Below are 20,566 nucleotides of genomic sequence, written 5' to 3' on the forward strand. Positions count from 1 at the left end.
AAAAAATGTAACAATTTGTAGCAAGAATTTCAAGGTCAAATGTAACCGAGCAGTGACAAGTGGTGAAGAAACCATCATAGGCATTACAGTAGGCCCAGGCCTGCAGTAGTCAGCCGAAATGGGAAGGGCAGACAAAAGCTGCTCCTGATGTCTGCCTTACAAATACCACAATAATGTAACAGGCCTTGTAGTTACAGGAGCAGCTAAATGTTATGTTTCCCATTATAGGCCCATTATTACATTTTACAACATAGTTTTGTTATTGTGACCTGATAATATTCAGTCATCATAACTTCTTGTCTGTAAGCTGTTGGGGCTGCTCTCTGAGAGCCAGGGTGAGGACAAGTTTGATATTTATTTAACTAGGCAAGTCAGTTAAGAAAAAAATCTTATTTACAATGATGGCCTACCCCGGCCAAACACTAACGACGCTAGGCCTATTGTGTGCCGCCCTATGGGACTTCCAATCACGGCCGGTTGCAATACAGCCTGGTAACACCTAGCACTGAGATGCAGTGCCTTAGACCGCTATAAAGACGCCCGATTGTCTTTACATGGAATTCCTAGTTGGATGACCGTTCAGAAGATATTTCTCAGTCAGCTCATCTACCCCCCCCAGAGTTCCCAGTTGTCTTGAGCACACTGAAGTCTGAGATTTCCCAGTTCCCAGTTGTTTTAAATGCAGCAAATGGTCAGAGAAACATTACATGACTTCACTGGAACCTCAGGCAGAGTGGTAGGGGTTCTTTACCCTACACAGAGTGGTAGGGGTTCTTTACCCTACACAGAGTGGTAGGGGTTCTTTACCCTACACAGAGTGGTAGGGGTTCTTTACCCTACACAGAGTGGTAGGGGTTCTTTACCCTACACAGAGTGGTAGGGGTTCTTTACCCTACACAGAGTAACTGGAACACCTGAAAACAACCGTAAAACAAAATATTTTACTCCACACACACAATACAACCTCATCCCATGTAAATTCTACATTTTATTTCTGTATTTATTTGGTCAATATTTAACAGTACTGTAAAATGCTTGCCTTTGTTATTTTTTTTCCATCTGCAATTAACTGTCCACAGCAACAACAAACAATGTACGTCTCTAAGAGTTAATCCATTTATTCATCATCATCATGATCCACCAGCTAGTACCAACAGTAGAACGGAACAGTCTTTCTTTTTTATTCTACTACTACTACTACTACTGTTGTTACATTGTTCCTACAACGTTGTTACATTCTTACTGAGACGTTATAAGACGGGCGGACGGTTAGTTTTGTCAATCCGATCTGTTCCCGCGACAGGGATTCTACACCCAGACAGTGTATGGTGTGTGAGTTCAGTTCCAATGGGACAATGAGTATTGGACAGGGATTCTTAGCTTTAGATGGCTAACAAAATTATTAATGAAATGCAAGAGAGAATATTAAAAAACAGAAAACCAAAAAAATCCAGTTTTTCTTGAAAAAAACAAACATAAGACAGACCACTAAAGAAATGCAAGTACATTTTTTTGTTAACACTACACACATTTATAAAGACCACCATCAATTAGAATAGACTGTGTGTGAAAAAAACACAACTCTAAACCCATACAAAGTGTATTTTTTGCTAACTGTACAGTATTTTGTTATTTAATGATTATCTAGACAACTCCCTAGCAAGCATTAGTCCTGTCAATTACCCTATTTACAGCATATTATTTATAAATATATTTATATCACACTGGCTGTAATTATGACAAGATATATTCATGAGCGTCATTAGTGCAAGGCATGAGGAAGACAGACCTGGAGAAAGGGGTGGGGGGGTGTTTTTAACTGTGTGAAAAGTGTGTTGTAGCTTGTGGTTAGGTGTGTGTGTTATATTACAGTAATTAGATCTAGCAGGGTTGAGAAAGGAATAAACCTGTGTGTATACACAGTGTGTGTGTCATGTGTGTTTGTTGTCTTTGAGGATATTTGTATCACCAGACAGCCCAGTCCCCATGTGTACACACACTGACAGACAGTGTCTAAAGCACTTCCTATAGAACAGGGGATGAAGTGACCGATCTCAGTGTCCGTGACAAAGAGAGTGACGTCCCAAATGGCACCAGAGTCCTGGTCAATAGTGCACTACATAGGGAATAGGGTGCCATTTGGACAGGGCCGGGCCCTAGTGTCAGACAGGGCCCTAGTGTCAGCGGATTCCTAATGACACCTACAGAGGTCACCTCACCATGCTCCCCTTTCTCTCTAGGTGGAAAACAGCTGCCTTCCAACCAGCACCCTGTTCATATCTGGACAGGCATTAGGCCTCAACCATTACCTAATCTCATCCATTACATGTTGAGACATAAAGGACAGCTGACATCATAGCCCATATAGACCAGGATCATGCCCTCCCTCAGACAGAAACCATCAGGACAGGATGGGGAGTGGTCTGGAGGCTTGGAATTGGGTGGGTGGGGGTTACTAGTGAACAAGCCCCAGAGGCCCCGATGCCATACTGTGGTGGTAACTATAGAAGTCACAGAGCAATTACTGTGAACCATTGCACGATGCCACTAGAACAGCTACGCCCAATCCCAAACCCACCCCCTTCAATAATTGTGTAGATCTGAAAGGACAGAATATTAGGAGCATTACGGTGATAATGCTCCTAATACACCCTCTGATAGGCTAGGTAAGAATATTCCCCACATTGTTTACAACCTCAAATCCTCTCAGACCTACACAAAGTACATAAGGGTTTAGGGCAGGGGTGTTAAACATATGGCCCGTGGCCAGGAGGGGGTCCAATCCAGCCCGCGGGTGGTTTGAGTGAAAATAAAAATAAAATATATATATTTTTGAAACTATATAGAAATGATAATGGACCTACATGCATACAGTTTCTTGACTGTCCAGCTGGATAATAATCACTAGACAATGAAAAAGCATCAAAATTCCAAATACGATGGCGGCAAGGAAATAAAACCAATTTTCAGTGCGGCCGTTTGGACCTTGTTGAAGACCAAATGCGGCCACTGGGGCAAAATGAGTTAGACACCCCTGGTTCAGGAGTTAGTTAAGGTTTGATTTGGGACTGAACGCTAGAAGCAGGCAAGGCCCTGGGATGGGGCCAAGAGAGAAGGGAACAACACTACACTAGTGGTACTAAAAGGTTTAGTTGAGAAAGCATATGAATATGTTACACAAGAGAAAGAAGAGGCCAGACAAACAGAGGGACAAACAGAGAAAGAAACTAGCAGGGATCCAAGTCCCTGCTAAACAGTTTTTTCTTAGCTTCCTTATGATTTAGCCCTAACAAACCTTTGGAGCCTCTCTTCCCCTCTCATCTCTCCCTCTGTTTTGTCTGTCAGTGTTTTTGGAGACACTCCTCTTTTCACTAAGATGTTTTGTGTGCCCTGAATAAAGTTAAAATAGATTTTTTTTCCATCATCATGTTAGGCCTTGTAGTGATACATGCATCCATAATTCCGATGAATAACTGTGAAAAACAAAACAAAAATCGAACAAAAACAAAAAAAAGGACATGAGAGATTGCGTATTAGAAACAGTCTATCTATCCCAGGAGAGGAGACCAAATCACAGGAGCCCCGCCCTTTAGTCCTGCTGCTAGCCAATAGTCTGGAGGAATGGGGTAGGGAAGGCAGCACTAATTTAAGGGGGGGAAAAAAAGGAAGGTGGGAGGAGTCTCAATTAGTAACAGCAGAACCAGTGGGGGAGGGGTGGGGCATAGTTGAGAAATATAGACGAGGGTGTTGCTTTGCAATAGTTACTGCAGAGAGGAGAAGGGAAGGAGGGTTCAGATATCAACTTTTTTCGTTGCTGCAGATCAGAGAGTTTTTTTGTGGGGGGGGGGGCGTCACATTAGTTTACTGCAGCGAAAGTCGGGCATCGGTCGTATTAGTCACTGCAGTAGGTGGGCATCGCATTAGTTACTGCAGCAGGGGGCCTTGGTTGGCTGGGCGGCTTCAGTTAGGTCGACGCCCCTGTTCCGCCCACTGTTAGCTCCAGCGGCTGCAGGCTCGCTCTTGGGCAATCTTTTCGCTAGAGCACGGAGGAAAAACAAAACAAAAACTTCACAAAATGCCAGCTACTGATGAAGATCGCTAGATCAAAACATCCTGCTAGTTCACATTTTCTTGTTACTTCTAAGTATGTATTAGAGCATTTGCTTGTGCAGGGCCCTATTCAATTATAGATCAGTAAAGTGATGCAGATCAAGGAGTGAGAGGTACCTACCAATAGCCATGAATATCTCGTTCACATTCATAGATGTCTTGGCCGACGTCTCCATGAAGAGCAAGCTGTTGTCGTCTGCATAAGACCGGGCATCCTGGGAAAACAACCATGTCAGAGACAGTCACTGTCTGTCAAACTCAGACACACACAGGTGTGTTCTAAAGTGGCACGAGACAGGCAAGGGTGTTTGGGGGGCTCACCTGGAAGTCGACGGCTCTCTTGCTGGCGAGGTCAGCCTTGTTGCCTGACAGAGCGATGACAATGTTGGGGCTGGCTTGTCTCTGCAGCTCCTTCACCCAGTTCTTGGCCCGGGCAAATGACTCCTGGAGACAAGAAACATGATACTCACAACTTCCAAAGGTATTTGAATAATCCAGCGTGAAGGGATCACAAGTGTGACCACCTATGCAAACATGTGAGATCAATTATCATTTTGACCAAGGAAGGTGGCATTGGTTACGTAATCTATCGAGGTCCTGATCATGAGTGGGGAGTGTATTGATTACATCATGACACCACTTGCCTCATTTGTGATGTCGTAGACCACGATGGCAGCCTGGGCCCCTCTGTAGTACATGGGCGCCAGGCTGTGGTAGCGCTCCTGTCCCGCCGTATCCCAGATCTCAAACTTCACCGTCGTGTCGTCTAGACACACCGTCTGGGTCAGGAAGGCCGCTGGGGAGGAGAGCAGAGAGATATGTCAAATACATAGTTGACCTGAACTGTAAAAAAACAGGCTGAAGTGCATCGAGTGCAGTCGTAAGTCACCTCCTATGGTGCTCTCCTGGAACTCGTGGAACTGGCCCTTGACAAAGCGGAGCACCAGGCTGGACTTGCCCACCGCCGACTCCCCCAGCAGCACTAACTTGAACTGGCAGATCTTGTTCCCAGCATTAGACCCGTTGGGTCTCGTAGCACCTCCCCTGTTGGCCATGGCCTGGTCAGATCCCCCGGTCAGTGTCTGTCCCACACGTCTGACTGCACTTTTAGGGCTTCAGCTGGAGGAGTCAATAGAGGAAAAACAATGAAACACGTGTCTCTGATGATATTTTTAACTAGGGCTATGTCAGATGTGTTAGAGATAAGGGTGTTTTGAAGTAGAGATAAAGATGTTTTCATAAAGTCGTTTTGATGCGTAGTTTAACCCTGGCCTAGATCTACATCCTCTATGATTGAGCCAGGGGTGGAAATGCTTCTCGAAAGAGAAAAGGAAGAAACCTTGATATCGGAGTCCAGACATGCCTCACAACAAGATTAACTTAGTGATGAACTACATAATTGACTGGAAATTATTCCCCTCCTTCCTCAAGGAAGTAAACAATGGATAGATTCTCCTGTCTCCACTGAAGACAAGAGAGAAAAACATGTAGAAAAATAAACATGGTTGGGGCAGCAAGTAGCCTAGTGGTTAAGAGCATTGGGCCAGTAACGGTAAGGTCAGCAAGGTGGAAAGATCTGCTGTTCTCCCCTGAGCCATGCTGTTAACCCCCAACAACAACTGCTCCCTGTGAGCCAATGACGTGGACATTGATTAAAGCAGCACCTCTCTGATTCAGAGGGGTTGGGTTAAATGGGTAAAACACATTTCAGTTGATTACATTCAGTTGTGCAACTGACTAGGTATCCCCACCTTTCCTTGCCACACAGCCAGCCAAACCTAGCTAGCTGACCAGTCCGAGTGGTATATCAGAGAGATGGATCTGATCTGACAGAGCTTTTTTCGCTGTTCAAATGTAACTGACAGAGGTTGTGTGCCTTACATGTAAATCTTTCAAGTTGGCAGTAGTAAAAAGATAGAATGATATGGCTCTGAACTCCCCATATGTGTTTCCAGTCAAAACCATTCACGCCCTGTGGGTACACAAAGTAACATTCTCAGTCAAGGTGCTGAAATTTAACCCCTCAAGTGACAAAACACACACATTATGAGGAAAACACTACTCAGCAAGGTGACATATTTACAATCGCATACAGGCTGAAGGGCAAGGCGTTGCAGTGATGTTTTAAGAATGCCTTCCAATGTAAATAAGTTCGCCAATGCCTAACTAACTAATAGCGACAAGCTAAAAGGTAAACATGCAGGCTGACAGCAACGGGCTGTACTGGCTGTTGCCTTCAAAGTGGGAACTCAACTAGCACTGTTATGAATCAATGCTAGTATGGATAGTTCAAATTTCCAAACTAGCTCGTTACTAGTATAGCTAACGTGAGCTATTCTTCGTTTTATTTTCGTAGCTAGCGATAGCTAGAACATTGAGAGGACGACATTCCCGAATAGAAGCTAACGCTTACCCAACTAACGTTAGATATCTTGATAATTTAGCTAGATAGATTATTAGCTTGGTTGTTTATGTAGCTACATCAGCATCCGAATTAATAACGTATGCTATAACGTTACATACTAGCTACCTGATTGTTGACCGTCTTGCTAAACAGCTAGCTAGCTAACGTTAACTGGCTGGCAAACTAGCAAAACATGTCAGTATGCGATGATGGAGCTGGCTGGCTAGCTTTTTCAAGAATATAGTTAGCTAGCAAGTAGAAGGGTATGACGAGCCCATATCCGCCACGATCAACAACCAATATATATTATTATGAACACTGTTTAAGTCGGAACTTTGAACTGACAAACCCGTTGTTACCTAACGTTAGAGTCCTTCCCAATTCGGGGCCGAGGCCTATTTTTGCGTTCCTCATCAGACATGTAATGTTAGCATAGCACGTTCGCTAGCCAGCTGGCAACTAACGAGCTGAAATCCACAACCTGTAACACCATTTCGCGTACTATACCTGAAACCTAGGCGTTGTTTATGAACACAGACTACCCCCAAAAGAGTCTATACACTAATTAAAGGGCGCAGTGCGGATACGCATAGTTAAACCTACAATTAATTTCAACAACCCAGATCACGTCTCCACCTTTTTCTTTCTTCTTGCAACTTCCCATTTAGAACCTAAACACAAGCATCCCTTCCGCCCCTTCTACACGTCACACAGCAAGTCTGCTCTTGCAGAGAATGTGACCAAAGATAGTTATAACTAACCCAAGATAATTTCTGTGTCGTTTACAGTGGGAGCAAATGAAGCATAGTGGGCAGAACAAGCTCCACCTCGGGCAAAGCCAACCAAGAGCTAGCGAGATCCTATTGGCACGTTGTAGCGTATATGTGTATATTTCCGCTAGGGGACGCCTCCTCCGTGAAGTGCGCGTGTGCAGAAACTCTATTCGAACTTGCATTCCTTCTGAACAACATACACTCTAAAAATGAGGGGTTCAACAAGGGTTCTTCGAAGATCCTCAAAGTTCTTCGAAGAACCTTAGCACTGAAAATGGCCACCAAAAGGTTATTCCAAGATCCCCATAGGAGTTAGGGTTCATTGAGGAACCTCCTTAGTTGGTGGCCCAAATGAAACATTGGGATTTGAATTTGAAAGGACAGCAGGTGCATGCACTTAACTGAAAAATGTCAAGATCTCCTCAATTTAAGGTAAGGTTTGTCCCTTATATGATCTAAATGTATATTGTTTTGTGATGATACCATCTATCTTTTCATATTTGCGAAAATAGACAATTCAATGCATATCAATCAACAAAAAGGTAATAATATATAGGCTATAACAATATGTTGAAGGCTAGCTGTATTGGGTGCAGATGACTGAACTGCTCACTTTTGTGTCTGTAGGTATACAGACAAGGAGGCATACAAAGTTTGCGGACGACACTACAGTGGTAGGTTTGATTACCAACAAGGACGAGACGTCCTACAGGGAGGAGGTGAGGGCCCTCGGAGTGTGGTGTCAGGAAAATAACCTCACACTCAACGTCAACAAAACAAAGGAGATGATCGTAGACTTCAGGAAACAGCAGAGGGAGCACCCTCCTATCCACATCGATGGGACAGTAGTGGAGAGGGTAGTAAGTTAAGTTCCTCTGCGTACACATCACAGACAAACTGAATTGGTCCACCCACACAGACAACATGGTGAAGAAGACGCAGCAGCGCCTCTTCAGCCTCAGGATGCTGAAGAAATGTGGCTTGTCACCAAAGCACTCACAAACTTTTACAGATGCAATCGAGAGCATCCTGTCGGGCTGTATCACCGCCTGGTACGGCAACTGCTCCGCCCACAACCGTAAGGCTCTCCAGAGGGTAGTGAGGTCTGCACATCACATCACCGGGGGCAAACTGCCTGCCCTCCAGGACACCTACACCACCCGATGTCACAGGAAGGCCATAAAGATCATCAAGGACAACAACCACCCAAGCCACTGCCTGTTCACCCCGCTATCATCCAGAAGGCGAGGTCAGTACAGGTGCAGGTCAGTACAGGTGCATCAAAGCAGGGACTGAGAGACTGAAAAACAGCTTCTATCTCAAGGCCATCAGACTGTTAAACTGTATATACTGTACTCTATACCATCTACTGCATCTTGCCATCTTATGTAATACATGTATACTAGCCACTTTAAATGTTTAAAGCCACTTTAAATGTTTACATACCCTACATTACTCATCTCATACAGTGGGGAGTATTTGATACACTGCAGATTTTTTCAGGTTTCCCTACTTACAAAGCATGTAGAGGTCTGTAAATGTTATCTAAAACAGAATCTAAAACAAAAATCCAGAAAATCACATTGTATGATTTTTAAGTAATTCATTTGCATTTTTTTGCATGACACAAGTATTTGATCACCTACCAACCAGTAAGAATTCCAGCTCTCACAGTTTTTCTTTAAGAAGCCCTCCTGCTCTCCACTCATTACCTGTATTAACTGCATCTGTTTGAACTCGTTACCTGTATGAAAGACACCTGTACACACACTCAATCAAACAGACTCCAACCTCTCCACAATGACCAAGACCAGACAGCTGTGTAAGGACATCAGGGATAAAATTGTAGACTTGCACAAGGCTGGGATGGGCTACAGGACAATAGGCAAGCAGCTTGGTAAGAAGGCAACAACTGCTGGTGCAATTACTAGAAAATGGAAGAAGTTTCAAGATGCCAGTCAATAACTCTCGGTCTGGGGCTCCATGCAAGATCTTACCTCATGGGGCATCAATGATCATGAGGAAGGTGAGGGATCAGCCCAGAACTACACGGCAGAACCTGGTCAATGACCTGCAGAGAGCTGGGACCACAGTCTCAAAGAAAACCATTAGTAACACACTACGCCGTCATGGATTAAAATCCTGCAGCGCACGCAAGATCCCCCTGCTCAAGCCAGCGCATGTCCAGGCCCATCTGAAGTTTGCCAATGACCATCTGGATGATCCAGAGGAGGAATGTGAGAAGGTCATGTGGTCTGATGAGACAAAAATTGAGATTTTTGGTCTAAACTCCACTCGCCTTGTTTGGAGGAAGAAGAAGGATGAGTACAACCCCAAGAGCACCATCCCAACCGTGAAGCATGGAGGTGGAAACATCATTCTTTGGGGATGCTTTTCTGCAAAGGGGACAGGACGACTGCACCGTATTGAGGGTAGGATGGATGGGGCCATGTATCGCGAGATCCTGGCCAACGACCTCTTTCCCTCAGTAAGAGCATTGAATATGGGTCGTGGCTGGGTCTTCCAGCATGACAACGACCCAAAACACACAGCCAGGGCAACTAAGGAGTGGCTCCATAAGAAGCATCTCAAGTTCTGGAGTGGCCTAGCCAGTCTCCAGACCTGAACCCAATAGAAAATCTTTGATGGGAGCTGAAAGTCCGTATTGCCCAGCAACAGCCCCGAAACCTGAAGGATCTGGAGAAGGTCTGTATGGTGTGGGCCAAAATCCCTGCTGCAGTGTGTGCAAACCTGGTCAAGAACTACAGGAAACGTATGATCTCTGTAATTGCAAACAAAGGTTTCTGTACCAAATATTAGGTTCTGCTTTTCTGACGGATCAAATACTTATGTCATGCAATACAATGCAAATTAATTACTTAAAAATCATACAATGTGATTTTCTGGATTTTTGTTTTCGATTCCGTCTCTCACAGTTGAAGTGTACCTATGATAAACATTACAGACCTCTACATGCTTTGTAAGTAGGAAAACCTGCAAAATCGGCAGTGTATCAAATACTTGTTCTCCCCACTGTACTGTACTCTATACCATCTACTGCATCTTGCCTATGCCGTTCTGTACCATCACTCATTCATATATCTTTATGTACATGTTCTTTATCCCTTTACACTTGTGTGTATAAGGTAGTAGGTGTGGAATTGTTAGGTTAGATTACTCGTTGGTTACTACTGCATTGTCGGAACTAGAAGCACAAGCATTTCGCTACACTCGTATTAACATCTGCTAACCATGTGTATGTGACAAATACATTTGATTTGACAAGGGCATTTCAATTGGTATGTTATGCAGATCACATTTACCATCCTCCTTCCTAACCTCGTTAATGAATATCCCATAGGCCTCTACATTATGGACAAGGTATGTGTATGAAAACCATTATCAAAACAGTGAATACTGTTCTGTGCATATTTTGTTAATCCTCTGAATAATGATGATTTTTTTGGGGATTCACAGACTTCACCCACCCTACACCTCTGAATATAACAGGAAACCTGTTCGTTCACTATGCACTGCAAAATCACTGTGGCTATGGATACAGAGAACATCAACACATAACATTAAAAATATATCCCAACTGTTTTTTGAGGTTCCATTAAAAGGGGTTCTTTGAAGAACCCTTTGAAAGGGTTCTGTCGAATAACTTATAGGGGTTCCCCCACAGTTTCAATTTGAAGAACCCCTAAAGGATACTCCAAGAACCTTTTCTTTTTAGAATGTACTTTAAAAAACTTTGGCATAGCGTCAACTCCATAAAATTATATGCACTGTGTTCTTAACAAATTTAGGGAACATAAATTAAGATCAGATGTTTAATTGATGAGAAAATTATCAGAACGTCGACCCAGTTTCAATTAGTTCCATTCTCTCCTACTATCCGTCTGGAACCGGCTATGGTCCCTCGTGTCTGAAACTGGCCATGCAGTCCCTCGTCAGTCTGGGACTGGCTATGGTCCCTTGTGTGTTTGGGACTGGCCATGCAGTCCCTCGTTAGTCTGGGACTGGCTATGGTCTCTTGTGTGTTTGGGCCTGGCCATGCAGTCCCTCGTTAGTCTGGGACTGGCTACGGTCTCTTGTGTGTTTGGGACTGGTTATGGTCTCTTGTGTGTCTGGGACCGGCTATGATCCCTTGTGTGTCTGGGACTGGCTATGATCCCTTGTGTGTCTGTGACTGGCTATAGTTTCTCTCTCTCTCTCGTGTCTGGGAGTGGCCATGCAATCTCGTGTGTCTGGGACTGGCTATTCTCTCTCTCTCTCTCTCTCATCTGGGACTGGCTATGGTCTCATGTCTGGGACAGGCTATAGTTTCTCTCTCTCTCTCTCTCGTCTGGGACTGGCTATGGTCCTTTGTGTGTCTGGGACTGGCTATGGTCCTTTGTGTGTCTGGGACTGGCTATGGTCCTTTGTGTGTCTGGGACTGGCTATGATCATTTGTGTGTCTGGGACCGGCTATGATCATTTGTGTGTCTGGGACTGGCTATGGTCTCTCTTGTGTCTGGGACTGGCTATAGTCTTTCATGTGTCTGGGACTGGCCATGCGGTGCCTTTTGTGTCTGGGACTGGCTATAGTCTGTCATGTGTCTGGGACTGGCTATAGTCTGTCATGTGTCTGGGACTGGCTATAGTCTGTCATGTGTCTGGGACTGGCTATAGTCTATCATGTGTCTGGGACTGGCTATAGTCTATCATGTGTCTGGGACTGGCTATAGTCTGTCATGTGTCTGGGACTGGCTATAGTCTGTCATGTGTCTGGGACTGGCTATAGTCTGTCATGTGTCTGGGACTGGCCATGCGGTGCCTTTTGTGTCTGGGACTGGCTATAGTCTATCATGTGTCTGGGACTGGCTATAGTCTGTCATGTGTCTGGGACCGGCTATAGTCTGTCATGTGTCTGGGACTGGCTATAGTCTGTCATGTGTCTGGGACTGGCTATAGTCTGTCATGTGTCTGGGACTGGCTATAGTCTGTCATGTGTCTGGGACTGGCTATAGTCTGTCATGTGTCTGGGACTGGCCATGCGGTGCCTTTTGTGTCTGGGACTGGCTATAGTCTGTCATGTGTCTGGGACTGGCTATAGTCTGTCATGTGTCTGGGACTGGCTATAGTCTGTCATGTGTCTGGGACTGGCCATGCGGTGCCTTTTGTGTCTGGGACTGGCTATAGTCTGTCATGTGTCTGGGACTGGCTATAGTCTGTCATGTGTCTGGGACTGGCTATAGTCTGTCATGTGTCTGGGACTGGCTATAGTCTGTCATGTGTCTGGGACTGGCCATGCGGTGCCTTTTGTGTCTGGGACTGGCTATAGTCTGTCATGTGTCTGGGACTGGCTATAGTCTATCATGTGTCTGGGACTGGCTATAGTCTATCATGTGTCTGGGACTGGCTATAGTCTATCATGTGTCTGGGACTGGCTATAGTCTGTCATGTGTCTGGGACTGGCTATAGTCTGTCATGTGTCTGGGACTGGCCATGCGGTGCCTTTTGTGTCTGGGACTGGCTATAGTCTATCATGTGTCTGGGACTGGCTATAGTCTGTCATGTGTCTGGGACCGGCTATAGTCTGTCATGTGTCTGGGACTGGCTATAGTCTGTCATGTGTCTGGGACTGGCTATAGTCTGTCATGTGTCTGGGACTGGCTATAGTCTGTCATGTGTCTGGGACTGGCTATAGTCTGTCATGTGTCTGGGACTGGCTATAGTCTGTCATGTGTCTGGGACTGGCTATAGTCTGTCATGTGTCTGGGACTGGCTATAGTCTGTCATGTGTCTGGGACTGGCTATAGTCTGTCATGTGTCTGGGACTGGCTATAGTCTGTCATGTGTCTGGGACTGGCTATAGTCTGTCATGTGTCTGGGACTGGCCATGCGGTGCCTTTTGTGTCTGGGACTGGCTATAGTCTCTCGGCAGGGTAGCCTAGTGGTTAGAGCATTGGACTAGTAACTGAAAGGTTGCAAGTTCAAATCCCAGAGCTGACAAGGTACAAATCTGTCGTTCTGCCCATGAACAGGCAGTTAACCCACTGTTCCTAGGCCGTCATTGAAAATAAGAATTTGTTCTTAACTGACTTGCCTAGTTAAATAAAGGTAAAGATTTTTTTTTTAAGTGTGTATGGGACTGGCCATGCAATCACTCATCTGTCTGGGACTGGCTATGGTCCCTCGGTTGTCTGGGATCAGCAAGCTTTTCCTCCTATATTAAACCTAACTGTAGAACTGACTAAATTAGTAAGTAAAACATTTCAGGAACCAGGAACACACAACCAGAATGATCTCGGTCAAGGAGTAAGATGCTGCTGTTATTTGAAACAGAAGAGGGAGCTCAAGGCTTTTAAATGATACCATCCATTGGTGGAGGTCTAGATTTGTGTGACGTGTGCCTATACTATGGTATCTGTCTCACAGCTGGTCATGATGTCTGGGCTGCCTTGTATGAGTTTTAACGGTTATAAAAGGATGCCAGACATATACACAAAAGATAAATAAGATCTCAACAGCACTGTGAACAGCAGAGTAATTTTCTTCTCATATAAGGTCACCTTTCCATTTCCATAATGTGTTATTCATCCAAAAAGGTGACAAAAATATTGTCTTTAGCAAGAGTGATTCTGTCAATATCCCCTGATCTCCACCTTCTGTATATTGGTCAATCAATCTGCAAACCAATGGGTTGGCAAAGTAATCAGTCGACCAAAACCAATAAAATAATCCATTTTTATTGTTTTTATAAAGAGGTAAACCAGTCACAGCGAAAGTCTTATAAAACCTGAGGATAGAATGGCAGCAGTGAGTTGGCCCACAGACTCTCTTCAGGAAGCCTCTCCTGGCCTCTGGCATGGTATAGTACCATCAGCTACTCTATTTTGACAGTGGGGCTATTCTTAGTACAGTACACTTAGCCCAGTCCAGTATAGCACCGTTATGGGTCATACTCACTATTCAATGAAGCCAATAGGCAGTACGTCTGTCTGGTCGCTTAGAGCCCAAGTCAAGGAGGTTGTACTGGATGCCTGGACAAACAACAAGATGATGATGATGATTAATTTGCCCTCTCCCACTTTTACAGTACCAGTCAAAAGTTTGGACACAGCTACTCATTCAAGGGTTTTTCTTTATTTTTACTATTTTCTACATTGTAGAATAATAGTGAAGACATCAAAACTATGAATTAACACACATGGAGTCATGCATTTACCAAAAAAGTATTAAACAAATCAAAAAATATATATATTTGAGATTCTTCAAAGTAGGCACCCTTTGCCTTGATGACAGCTTTACACACTCTTGGCATTCTCTTAACCAGCTTCACCTGGAATGCTTTTCCAACAGTCTTGAAGGAGTTCCCACATATGCTGAGCACTTGTTGGCTGCTTTTACTTCACTCTGCAGTCCAACTCATCCCAAACCATCTCAATTGGAATGATGTTGGACCACTAGGCGGCAGGTAGCCTAGTGTTTAGAGCGTTGGACTAGGAACCGAAAGGTTTCAAGATCGAATCCCCGAGCTTACAAGGTAAAAATCTGTCATTCTGCCCCTGAACAAGGCAGTGTTCCTAGGCTGTCATGAAAATAATATTTTTTTCCTAACTGACTTGCCTAGTAAAATAAAAATTGGTTTGAGGTCAGGTGATGGTGGAGGCCAGGTCATCTGATGCAGCTCTCCTTCTTGGTCAAATAGCCCTTACACAGCCTGGAGGTGTGTTGGGTCATTGTCCTGTTGAAAAACAAATGATAGTCCCACTAAGGGCAAACCAGATGGGAAGGCATATCGCTGCAAAAAAACTGTCTCACTGCAAAATGCTGTGGTAGCCGTACTAGTTAAGTGTGCCTCAAATTCTAAATAAATCACAGACAGTATCACTAGCAAAGCACACCTCCTCATCCGTTCACCTACTCTGAGTCTCACAAATACACGGCGATTGGAACCAAAAATATAGAATCTTGACTCATCGGACCAAAGGACATATATGTCCATTGCTCGTGTTTCTTGGCCCAAGCAAGTCTCTTATTATTATTGGTGTCCTTTAGTATTGTTTTTTTTGCAGCATTTTGACCATGACGGCCTGATTCACGCAGTCTCCACTGAACAGTTGATGTGGAGATGTCTCTTACTTTCTCAGGCTGGTAACTCTAATGAACTTATCCTCTGCAGCAGAGGTAAATCTGGGTCATCCTTTCCTGTGGCGGTCCTCATGAGAACAAATTTCATCATAGCGCTTGAAGAAACTTTATTTTGTATAACACCCCTACCTTGTCACTACACAACTGATTGGCTCGAACGCATTAAGAAGGAAAGAAATGCCACGCTCACTTTTTACAAAGCACACCTGTTGGTTAAAATGCATTCCAGGTGACTACCTAATGAAGCTAGTTGAGAGAATGCCAAGCGTTTGCAAAGCTGTCATTAAGGCAAAGGGTGGCTACTTTGAAGAATCTCAAATATAAAATATATTTTGATTTGTGTAACACTTTTCTGGTTACTACATGATTCTATATGTGTTCTCTCTCATAGTTTTGATGTCTTCACTATTATTTGACAATGTAGAACATAGTAAAAATAAAGAAAAACCCTTAAATGAGTAGGTGTTCCCAAACCTTTGACTGGTACTCTATAACTAATTGTGATTTATTCTGAAGGAATTGAGCATCCTTTCATATAAAGTGAGGTCAGTGCATATGCTGCGTGTTTGGATGGCCAGTCATCACTTTATGCTTAATATCACACTAGAAAGAAAATAATGGCAATATGGCTTTCACACACCCAATCTTCTCCAGAGACTAAGAAAAGGATAAAGGAATGAGAAATATTAAAGCCACACTTACAGTATGTAACAATTCACATAGGGCTTGGGCCGTGATGGTCATGGAATTCTTGATTACAGTTATTTGTCAGCCAAATCACCACATCCATTAGAATTGTTCGTATGGCAAAAACTGCACATCTTATATTTTTAAATCTTCAGTCAGCTCTTCATCTTCAGTCAGCTCTTACTTTTGTCTCCTCTCATCTCACTTGATATCGGCTGTTAGATGTGAACCAGGCTTAAAATTACTGCTTTCAGGTAAATTTAGTCAAATCTTTCTCAAATGAATGTATTAAAACGGTTATTTTATTTCCATAATGATCTTCATCCGTAATCGCTGGTTACACGATTATACAATTACTGTGCCAGCCCTACATAAGGCAGTATATTTATTCTATGGATTGAGAATGCCAATGTGCTCCAAGAATTGGAGATTGTTTCAGGATGAAAATGGTTCTGATTCTTAGAAAGAGACCTTTCAGGCTGGCTAATCCCAATCAATATGATTATTAAGTTTAGCTGTTTGCGTGTGTGTGTCAGAGAGTTTGAGAGTGAGTGTGTACACATACATGTGTGTAAATGTGTTTGTGCGTTTTGTGTGTGTGTGTGTGTGTTTGGTTTGATTATTAAAGAGAATTGGCCTAGGAAGCATGCAAGACCCGGACCGGAGGTCACTGCCATACACCAGATCATTTGATCTGTGTGTCAGTGGAACAGGCATCGAATCACATTACATCTTTCGGTAACCCATGAGTGGACCATGATACTGTGAAATCCAACATCGCTCTCACATGTTTAAATTACTAATCGAAAACGTGAAGGTAGTTGGCCTCACGCACGCATGCACGCACGCACGCACGCACGCACACACACAAAAAAGCCTAACCTTACCATCTCTCCGGTCATTTGACTGCTACAGAGAGTGCATCCAAAGATGATTCTCTGAATAAGTCTGACAGCTATCATTGATCTGAATATGACCTCTGCTATGACCTCTGCAGAGTCATCAAATGAGCATAAGAACAATATAGGAATAAGGTGGAATCATATTACACAAGCTCTGACAGCTGCCGCATGTGGCAGGGGCTACAGTCCATTACGGATTACAAATGAAGACCCAACCGTGATCAGCCCAACGATGCATCTCTACCAGACAAACTCATTGCATTTTATGCACGATTTGACATCAACATCGAGCTGGGTGTGAGGGCCGTCACCGACCCAGAGGACTGGGTGATCTTGCTCTCCGAGGCCAGCATGAGAAGTGTCTTTAATCAGGTCAACACCCGCAAGGCCACAGGCCCCAAAGGTATTTCAGGGTGCATTTTCAGAGCATGCGCAGATCAGCCGGCAGGCATATTCACGGCCATTTTCAACCTCTCTTTATCCCAGTCGCTAATCGCCACATGTTTTAAGATGACCACAATCATCCCTGTTCCTAAGAACTCTAACTCCAATTTGCATACCACCCCAACAGATCCATAGATGATGCAATCTCAATTGCTCTCCACACTGCCCTCACCCACCTAGATAAGAGGAATACCTACCGTATGTGAGAATGTTGTCCATTGACTACCTCCTTCTGCAACTGGATCCTAGACTTGAGTTTGAGTTTATTTATTTTATTTTTACAGGGACAGTGCAAATTAATCAACGTTTCAGTAAAAGTGCCGGTTTTAGCCAACCGGCTCATTTTCAACGGCAGTCCCTGGGTAGGTTTTTAAGAACAATTACAATATAGACAATCAATGAGCAGTGAGCACACGCAGAGTAACATAGGACAAGCAAGACATAGCATGCAGACAGAGCAACATAGCACAAAAAGCAACAAGACAAAACCCATAAAAGCAACAAAGTGTTTCCACACCTCACAAGCTACAGGCAACAGACAACATGGAAAGCGACAACACACAGCTAGGAACCATGTTCACAAATCTGATTGACCTTTAGCCATGTCTTCATGCATTTTGTGAAAGTGTGATAGGTGGTGAAGTTATGTGTGTCTGATGGCAGTGTATTCCAGACATGGGAAGCTCTCACAGAGAAAGCAGAATGACTAAAGGTGCTTTTCCTTAAGGGAACTATACAGTCGCCTCTCAGACCTTGTGGATCTGCTGACATATGTTTGGGTTTTCTGTTTAAGAAAAGTACTGAGTGGAGGGGGAGACAGGCCACTTAAGATCTTGAATACAAGACATGCGTCAGTGTATTGCATAAGATTTTCACAACTCAGGAGCTAATGCTTTCTGAGGATGTAATAGTGATGATGGCTATTGGGCTTCCTATCAAGCACATTGAGCAACCATCCACATCGACTGGGCGGCAGTGGAGCAGGTAGACAGCTTCAAGTTCCTTGGCGTCCAAATCACTAAAGACTTAAAATGGCCCAAACACACTCCGAGTTATGAAGAAGGAGCGACAGCGCCCCATCCCCTCAGGAGGTTGAAAACATTTGGCATTGGCCCTCAAATCCTGAAAAGGTTCTCCAACTGACTATTTAAATATTTCCTGTACATAGTATGCTAACTTACTTACTTAATTGTCTATTTCATATTCCTATTTCTTGTGTTTTTGTTGTTGTTGAGTAATAAATTATTATTGATTATTGCATTGTTAGGTTTTTTAGTTTGCAAGAAAGGTATTTCACTGTACTTGTGCATGTGACATTAAAACTTGAAATTTAAATTGAAAAAAAATATATATAAATAAGACTGACAGCTTCATTGATCATCCTCTATCTGAATAAGACTGAGAGCTATCATTGATCATCCTCTATCTGAATAAGACTGACAGCTTCATTGATCATCCTCTATCTGAATAAGACTGAGAGCTATCATTGATCATCGTCTATCTGAATAAGACTGAGAGCTATCATTGATCATCCTCTATCTGAATAAGACTGAGAGCTATCATTGATCATCCTCTATCTGAATAAGACTGAGAGCTATCATTGATCATCCTCTATCTGAATAAGACTGACAGCTATCATTGATCATCCTCTATCTGAATAAGACTGAGAGCTATCATTGATCATCCTCTATCTGAATAAGACTGAGAGCTATCATTGATCATCGTCTATCTGAATAAGACTGACAGCTTCATTGATCATCCTCTATCTGAATAAGACTGAGAGCTATCATTGATCATCGTCTATCTGAATAAGACTGACAGCTTCATTGATCATCCTCTATCTGAATAAGACAGAGCTATCATTGATCATCCTCTATCTGAATAAGACTGAGAGCTGTCATTGATCATCCTCTATCTGAATACATTTTACATTTACATTTAAGTCATTTAGCAGACGCTCTTATCCAGAGCGACTTACAAATTGGTGAATTCACCTTCTGACATCCAGTGGAACAGCCACTTTACAATAGTGCATCTAAATCATTAAGGGGGGTGAGAAGGATTACTTATCCTATCCTAGGTATTCCTTGAAGAGGTGGGGTTTCAGGTGTCTCCGGAAGGTGGTGATTGACTCCGCTGTCCTCTCTCCTAAAAAGAGAGAGAGAGCTAAAGAGAGAGAGAGAGCTAAAGAGAGAGAGAGAGCTAGAGAGAGAGCTAGAGAGAGAGCTAGAGAGAGAGCTAGAGAGAGCTAGAGAGAGAGCTAGAGAGAGAGCTAGAGAGAGAGCTAGAGAGAGAGAGCTAGAGAGAGAGAGCTAGAGAGAGAGCTAAAGAGAGAGAGCTAAAGAGAGCGGTATAGAGAGAGCTATAGAGACAGCGCTATAGAGACAGCGCTATAGAGACAGCGCTAAAAGAGAGAGAGCGCTAAAGAGAGAGAGAGCGCTAAAGAGAGAGCTCGCGCTATAGAGAGAGCTAAAGAGAGAGAGAGCTAAAGAGAGAGAGAGCTAAAGAGAGAGAGAGAGAGCTAAAGAGAGAGAGAGAGAGAGCTAAAGAGAGAGAGAGGGAGAGCTAAAAGAGAGAGAGAGAGAGCTAAAGAGAGAGAGAGAGAGAGCTAAAAGAGAGAGAGAGCGCTAAAGAGAGAGAGAGAGCGCTAAAGAGAGAGAGAGCGCTAAAAGAGAGAGAGAGCGCTAAAAGAGAGAGAGAGAGAGCGCTAAAGAGAGAGAGAGAGAGCGCTAAAGAGAGAGAGAGAGAGCGCTAAAGAGAGAGAGAGAGAGCGCTAAAAGAGAGAGAGAGCGCTAAAGAGAGAGAGAGAGAGCTAAAGAGAGAGAGAGCGCTAAAGAGAGAGAGCGCTAAAGAGAGAGAGAGCGCTAAAGAGAGAGAGAGCGCTAAAGAGAGAGAGAGCGCTAAAGAGAGAGAGAGCGCTAAAGAGAGAGCTCGAGCTATAGAGAGAGCTAGAGAGAGAGAGCTAAAGAGAGAGCGAGAGAGAGAGCTAAAAGAGAGAGAGAGAGAGAGCTAAAAGAGAGAGAGAGAGCTAAAGAGAGAGAGAGAGAGAGCTAAGACTGAGAGCTATCATTGATCATCCTCTATCTGAATAAGACTGAGAGCTATCA

At 43.8% G+C, this 20,566-nt stretch overlaps 1 protein-coding gene across 4 annotated transcripts; it reads right to left on the reverse strand.

Moving 5' to 3' along the window:
* Window positions 1-975: 975 nt before the first annotated feature.
* LOC135551850 (ras-related protein Rab-5A) lies at window positions 976-7,294 on the reverse strand. Of its 4 annotated transcripts, XM_064983107.1 has the most exons (7): window positions 7,118-7,234; window positions 5,992-6,082; window positions 5,000-5,229; window positions 4,755-4,906; window positions 4,432-4,554; window positions 4,232-4,325; window positions 976-4,036 (listed from the first exon to the last, which is right to left on the reverse strand). In XM_064983107.1, the coding sequence occupies exons 3-7, from the start codon at window positions 5,163-5,165 to the stop codon at window positions 3,921-3,923; spliced, it is 651 nt and encodes a 216-aa protein (XP_064839179.1). In that variant the 5' UTR covers window positions 5,166-5,229; window positions 5,992-6,082; window positions 7,118-7,234; the 3' UTR covers window positions 976-3,920. The 4 variants fall into 4 exon arrangements, with proteins under 4 accessions (XP_064839179.1, XP_064839181.1, XP_064839178.1 ...); XM_064983109.1 differs by lacking the exons at window positions 5,992-6,082; window positions 7,118-7,234 and adding an exon at window positions 7,276-7,294; XM_064983106.1 differs by lacking the exon at window positions 5,992-6,082 and having other exon boundaries at window positions 7,118-7,232.
* Between the last annotated feature and the right edge of the window lie 13,272 nt (window positions 7,295-20,566).

The sequence above is a fragment of the Oncorhynchus masou genome, chromosome 13, assembly GCF_036934945.1.
Source record: "Oncorhynchus masou masou isolate Uvic2021 chromosome 13, UVic_Omas_1.1, whole genome shotgun sequence".
NCBI lineage: Eukaryota > Metazoa > Chordata > Actinopteri > Salmoniformes > Salmonidae > Oncorhynchus > Oncorhynchus masou.

What these genes read in the sequence shown, in the direction of transcription:
- LOC135551850 (XM_064983109.1), bottom strand. Translation starts at nt 5,165, where the DNA reads ATGGCCAACAGGGGAGGTGCTACGAGACCCAACGGGTCTAATGCTGGG. An exon ending in CCAGGAGAGCACCATAGGAG is followed by an intron (nt 4,907 to 4,999) that starts GTGACTTACGAC and finishes TCTCCTCCCCAG; the next exon opens with CGGCCTTCCTGACCCAGACG. An exon ending in CGAGATATTCATGGCTATTG is followed by an intron (nt 4,037 to 4,231) that starts GTAGGTACCTCT and finishes TCCGTGCTCTAG; the next exon opens with CGAAAAGATTGCCCAAGAGC.